The sequence below is a fragment of the Nansenia antarctica genome, assembly GCF_963989245.1.
Source record: "Nansenia antarctica genome assembly, chromosome: 8".
NCBI lineage: Eukaryota > Metazoa > Chordata > Actinopteri > Argentiniformes > Microstomatidae > Nansenia > Nansenia antarctica.
The window spans coordinates 17,591,073-17,597,686 of NC_137678.1; the positions used below are offsets into that span (position 1 = coordinate 17,591,073).

The following is a 6,614-nucleotide window of genomic DNA, read 5'->3' on the forward strand; positions in this document are numbered from 1 at the left end:
GTCCCTGCTGAACTATGGTAAGTGTACCTCCTTGAACTGATTCATCTTTGTTTGAAATGTAAGGTGCATTTCTAGCACTTCTGAAGTTGTAGTGCTTGCACACTAACACAGTATTTGGAATACTCAGTTAATTCAGTTTGACATGGTGAGCCCCACCATTCCTATCACAGACTTAATTTTGTTGGTACACAATGTGGATAAATGGTAGCTGGTACAGAATGACAACGATTTGACTTAGTCTAAGATTAAGGGTTTTTCTTAACAGAGGGAGTGCATCTCCATACACATCGGCCAAGCAGGTGTCCAGATGGGCAATGCATGCTGGGAGTTGTATTGCCTGGAACATGGTATCCAGAAAGATGGGACAGTCCAGGCAGACTCGGGTGCTGTTGCATTGGTTGACTCATCATTTGGAACTTTCTTCAATGAGACTGGGAGTGGGAAGTATGTGCCCAGGTCTGTTTTCATTGATCTGGAGCCTACAGTTATTGGTAAGGATGTGCAAGCTTGCCCTACACTGGTAGATGGTTCATAGAACTGAAATGAGACTGCATTACATGTAGTCTGTGTTTGTAGCATGTGAAGCCTAACTTCTCTTGTGTGGTACTCCAATGACTAGTTGCCTTGATTTTTTTTCTGCATATATTTCAATGTGACTGCTTTTCTAGATGAGATCCGGAATGGACCCTACCGTCAGCTATATCACCCTGAACAGCTCATCAATGGCAAGGAGGATGCTGCCAACAACTACGCCCGTGGCCATTACACCATCGGTAAGGAAATTGTGGACCCTGTGCTGGACAGAATACGTAAAATGGTAAGGCTCTACAAAAGTGATGTGGTACTAATCCATGTTCTTTGGCCATTTCTTTGCCATCTCTGCAAGGAAGTAAGTCTCAATGTTGAATTGGGTGTGACACTTGTTTTCAGGCTGACCAGTGCACTGGACTCCAAGGGTTCCTCATCTTCCGCAGCTTTGGCGGTGGGACAGGTTCAGGATTCGCTGCTCTGCTAATGGAGCGCCTGTCTGTGGACTTTGGGAAGAAGGCCAAGCTGGAATTCTCAATCTATCCGGCTCCCCAGGTGTCCACAGCCGTAGTGGAGCCCTACAACTCTATCCTGACCACCCACACCACCCTGGAGCACTCTGACTGTGCCTTCATGGTGGACAATGAGGCCATCTTTGACATCTGCAAGCGTCACCTTGGTGTGGACCGACCATCTTATGGAAACCTCAACCGCCTCATCGCCCAGGTTGTCTCCTCAATCACCGCCTCCCTGCGTTTTGACGGAGCGCTGAACGTAGACCTGACTGAATTCCAGACTAACCTGGTGCCTTATCCCCGTATCCACTTCCCCTTGGTAACTTACGCTCCCATCATCTCGTCAGAAAAGGCCTACCATGAGCAGCTGTCTGTCCCTGAGATCACCAACGCCTGCTTCGAGCCAGACAACCAGATGGTGAAGTGTGACCCTAGGCGGGGCAAGTACATGGCATGCTGCCTGCTCTACCGCGGTGATGTCGTGCCCAAGGATGTCAATGCCTCCATCGCTGCCATCAAGAACCGCCGATCCATCCAGTTTGTGGACTGGTGCCCCACTGGGTTCAAGGTGGGCATCAACTACCAGCCGCCCACAGTGGTGCCAGGGGGAGACCTGGCCAAGGTGCAGAGGGCTGTGTGCATGTTGAGCAACACCACCGCCATAGCGGAGGCTTGGGCAAGACTGGACCATAAGTTCGACCTGATGTATGCCAAGAGGGCCTTCGTACACTGGTATGTGGGTGAGGGCATGGAGGAGGGGGAGTTCTCTGAGGCCAGGGAAGACATGGCTGCCCTGGAGAAGGACTATGAGGAGGTGGGCCTGGATTCTGATGGCCGTGAAGATGAGGAGGAAGAATATTAAACCGGTGTCAGTGTTTTATACTTGTCAGCAACCCCTTGTAGAAACCTTTAATAAATCCAAAATAATTTGCACTTCATTGGTTTGTTCATTCATTCAAAGCATACAAATGTTTGGTTGCATCTGTTCAAGTTTGCCTTTTATTTTAAATTAAAGCTAAGCACCGCTTAATTAAGATTGTGTAGCTACTTGGTTTTGGGGATTGACAATGACATGTACTGTAGCACAAGACAGGTGGAGGTATTGACATGACGACCAGACTAGCATGACTGCAAGTAGGGTGCATCTAACCTTGTTGAGACATGGCTTTCTTTGTTTGGAAAGACTGGGCAAGTCCTTTGCAGAAAGCAGCTACTAAGGGGTGGAAACACCCTAAATAAATAAAATAAAAAACACTAACTCACTAGCAGAACATCAGATGTGCTAGAAATGCACCATACATTATTATTATTTTTCTGAGACTCATGTTTTTCATTTTATTGGACAGATATAGTGACGGACAGGAAAGTAAGAGAGGACATGAGCATTCGAACCCATGGCATGTGTGCACTGTAGACCGTGGTATTAGGCCACTACCATATATTTTTAAACAAAGATTGATCGATTTTGTAGGTTTGTTATTTGAATATAGTTGATATAATTATCAATGTCTGTACAGTGTTATTGCTATCCTCTACAAAGATAACCCATGTATACTCTGTTAATTAACGCCTGTTCTCTGTTACACTATGTTTTCCCTTTTTATAGAATCTTTGGTTATTATGAGAGAACTATGAAAGTGATGAATGAATTCATATTTTATGTGGAACAAAATCATACATGTGTATTTTAAAGCTATTTTGATGCTGGAAATTGCCTCGACAGAATACGACGACAGTATTTGCATTGTAAATCTATTCTTACGTAATTGCTGACTGCCAGTGGTAATCAATGAAATTAAAGTGTACATATTCATCTCTTGAAAATTGTGGATATGTTTTAAAATGTTACATACAGGATCATTTGCAATTTGTAAATAAAAGTGTCAAACATTGTTGTGGGGGTCTATTTCTATGCAGATGCTTTTACTGCTGTATTTGATCATGTTATTTAATATTTGTATGAGTATGTCAGGGATGGAAATTAAACTCCCCCGAGGCGACTGTTTTTCAGGAGAGGTGAGTAAAAACGTTCCCTTGACAACCAAACTAAGCTTGCCGGCTGCCACAGAGGAGCGAGGCTAATGGTCTACTCCGCATGTCAATCAACTAGCTATGTATGTCATCATGAACACTGTGGCCAGTGGCCAGCCCAGTAGCCACAACTAGCCCTTCCACCCCATAGCAGAAGTTCGACTTTTAAGGTTGTTGAGAATTGTAATATGTACAAATCACTGAAGTTCACCAAACACCCAACAAATGTGATGTGGTCTTTTTGTAAAGCATCTTCCCCAAAAACTGGGGGGAAAGGAATAGCTTTTGCTCTTTAAAGCAATAATACGTGTGTTGTTATTTTATCAACTTGTTATTTGCCAAACCTGTTACACTGTTTTTGTTACAACCTAATTTAAACATTGTAAAACATTCCTGGAACATTGCACTCTGTACTAGCGAAATAAATAAGTAGGTATCTACATAAATTATAAAAAAAGAGGTTTGCCCAAAAAAAAAAAAAAGTCTTTCTCTGACTTGATTTATTCCCAATCTCTTTCCCATTTTAATGCAAATATTGGTCTATTTCTGCTTTGCACTCACCTATCAGGGCCGGTTTCACTGATAAGGCTGAAAACTTAATCCTAGACTAAAAAGCATCTTCAATGGAGATTTGACATTATGATTTAGTCCAGGACTAAGCTTAAGCCTTGTCTGTGAAAGCAGCCCATAGACCTATATACGCTCGCTTGTACAACTACATGAACTGGGCTAGTATCATCATAGCCAGGCTACTAGCAATTCCTGTCTATTATCCCAGCTAGCCAAAGCCCCAAATCCATAAATTCCATCCCTGAATATGGTTAGAGCTATTAATCTGGAGTCTACAGTTGTCGGTAGTGATGTGAAAGTTTGCTCTATAGTGGTGAAATACATTAGATTTATTCTATGAGATATGTTTAGCATGTGAAGTGTCATTTACTTAGAGATACAGAAAAGGATTTGGAATAACCAATTTCATAAATTGAAAGAGTCACAGCGAGAATCAATTGTAACTACAAAGTGATGTGCAATTTGCTCAGCACTCATCTGGACTCACTATTCCTTTAAATGAAGTTCAATTGAATACCACTCCCACTGCACTTGATTGTTGAGGTTATGAATGCCACGCCTACTGCAGCATTGAGGGCAGGTGAGTGCCCTTTATAATCAGCATAATTTACTCAGAAGGCATTGTGTTCAAGGTGAGTAAGCTAGAATGTCTGTGTTGTGCTGTAGAGTAATACAAGCAAGTAGGCCATGCTGCAGTGCTATCACTAACACAACTGAATTACTCTTAAAAGTAGTTGACTTCATGTGATTTGCGTGACATATTTGTTTCAGGGTGTTGTTTATCAAGCATTCATTTAAAAGAAGAACGTCCCTGCTGAACTATGGTAAGTGTACCTCCTTGAACTGATTCATCTTTGTTCGAAATGTAAGGTGCATTTCTAGCACTTCTGAAGTTGTAGTGCTTGCACACTAACACAGTATTTGGAATACTCAGTTAATTCAGTTTGACATGGTGAGCCCCACCATTCCTATCACAGACTTAATTTTGTTGGTACACAATGTGGATAAATGGTAGCTGGTACAGAATGACAACGATTTGACTTAGTCTAAGATTAAGGGTTTTTCTTAACAGAGGGAGTGCATCTCCATACACATCGGCCAAGCAGGTGTCCAGATGGGCAATGCATGCTGGGAGTTGTATTGCCTGGAACATGGTATCCAGAAAGATGGGACAGTCCAGGCAGACTCGGGTGCTGTTGCATTGGTTGACTCATCATTTGGAACTTTCTTCAATGAGACTGGGAGTGGGAAGTATGTGCCCAGGTCTGTTTTCATTGATCTGGAGCCTACAGTTATTGGTAAGGATGTGCAAGCTTGCCCTACACTGGTAGATGGTTCATAGAACTGAAATGAGACTGCATTACATGTAGTCTGTGTTTGTAGCATGTGAAGCCTAACTTCTCTTGTGTGGTACTCCAATGACTAGTTGCCTTGATTTATTTTCTGCATATATTTCAATGTGACTGCTTTTCTAGATGAGATCCGGAATGGACCCTACCGTCAGCTATATCACCCTGAACAGCTCATCAATGGCAAGGAGGATGCTGCCAACAACTACGCCCGTGGCCATTACACCATCGGTAAGGAAATTGTGGACCCTGTGCTGGACAGAATACGTAAAATGGTAAGGCTCTACAAAAGTGATGTGGTACTAATCCATGTTCTTTGGCCATTTCTTTGCCATCTCTGCAAGGAAGTAAGTCTCAATGTTGAATTGGGTGTGACTCTTGTTTTCAGGCTGACCAGTGCACTGGACTCCAAGGGTTCCTCATCTTCCGCAGCTTTGGCGGTGGGACAGGTTCAGGATTCGCTGCTCTGCTAATGGAGCGCCTGTCTGTGGACTTTGGGAAGAAGGCCAAGCTGGAATTCTCAATCTATCCGGCTCCCCAGGTGTCCACAGCTGTAGTGGAGCCCTACAACTCTATCCTGACCACCCACACCACCCTGGAGCACTCTGACTGTGCCTTCATGGTGGACAATGAGGCCATCTTTGACATCTGCAAGCGTCACCTTGATGTGGACCGACCATCTTATGGAAACCTCAACCGCCTCATCGCCCAGGTTGTCTCCTCAATCACCGCCTCCCTGCGTTTTGACGGAGCGCTGAACGTAGACCTGACTGAATTCCAGACTAACCTGGTGCCTTATCCCCGTATCCACTTCCCCTTGGTAACTTACGCTCCCATCATCTCGGCAGAAAAGGCCTACCATGAGCAGCTGTCCGTCCCTGAGATCACCAACGCCTGCTTCGAGCCAGACAACCAGATGGTGAAGTGCGACCCTAGGCGAGGCAAGTACATGGCATGCTGCCTGCTCTACCGCGGTGATGTCGTGCCCAAGGATGTCAATGCCTCCATCGCTGCCATCAAGAACCGCCGATCCATCCAGTTTGTGGACTGGTGCCCCACTGGGTTCAAGGTGGGCATCAACTACCAGCCGCCCACAGTGGTGCCAGGGGGAGACCTAGCCAAGGTGCAGAGGGCTGTCTGCATGTTGAGCAACACCACCGCCATAGCGGAGGCTTGGGCAAGACTGGACCATAAGTTCGACCTGATGTATGCCAAGAGGGCCTTCGTACACTGGTATGTGGGTGAGGGCATGGAGGAGGGGGAGTTCTCTGAGGCCAGAGAAGACATGGCTGCCCTGGAGAAGGACTATGAGGAGGTGGGCCTGGATTCTGATGGCCGTGAAGATGAGGAGGAAGAATATTAAACCGGTGTCAGTGTTTTATACTTGTCAGCAACCCCTTGTAGAAACCTTTAATAAATCCCAAATAATTTGCACTTCATTGGTTTGTTCATTCATTCAAAGCATACAAATGTTTGGTTGCATCTGTCCAAGTTTGCCTTTTATTTTAAATTAAAGCTAAGCACCGCTTAATTAAGATTGTGTAGCTACTTGGTTTTGGGGATTGACAATGACATGTACTGTAGCACAAGACAGGTGGAGGTATTGACATGACAACCAGAC

At 44.6% G+C, this 6,614-nt stretch overlaps 2 protein-coding genes across 2 annotated transcripts; both read left to right on the plus strand.

Annotated features, from left to right (window-relative positions):
- Nucleotides 1-268: 268 nt before the first annotated feature.
- On the plus strand, nucleotides 269-1,905 carry LOC308163320 (tubulin alpha-4A chain-like; the record flags this gene model as incomplete). Its single annotated transcript, XM_080537517.1, has 3 exons — nucleotides 269-491; nucleotides 669-817; nucleotides 931-1,905. Exons 1-3 carry the CDS (start codon nucleotides 308-310, stop codon nucleotides 1,903-1,905), a joined length of 1,308 nt encoding a protein of 435 aa, XP_080393643.1. The 5' UTR covers nucleotides 269-307.
- A 2,814-nt stretch (nucleotides 1,906-4,719) lies between these two features.
- On the plus strand, nucleotides 4,720-6,356 carry LOC308163446 (tubulin alpha-4A chain-like; the record flags this gene model as incomplete). The annotated part of the gene is made up of 3 exons (XM_080537632.1): nucleotides 4,720-4,942; nucleotides 5,120-5,268; nucleotides 5,382-6,356. Exons 1-3 carry the CDS (start codon nucleotides 4,759-4,761, stop codon nucleotides 6,354-6,356), a joined length of 1,308 nt encoding a protein of 435 aa, XP_080393758.1. The 5' UTR covers nucleotides 4,720-4,758.
- Nucleotides 6,357-6,614: the final 258 nt, after the last annotated feature.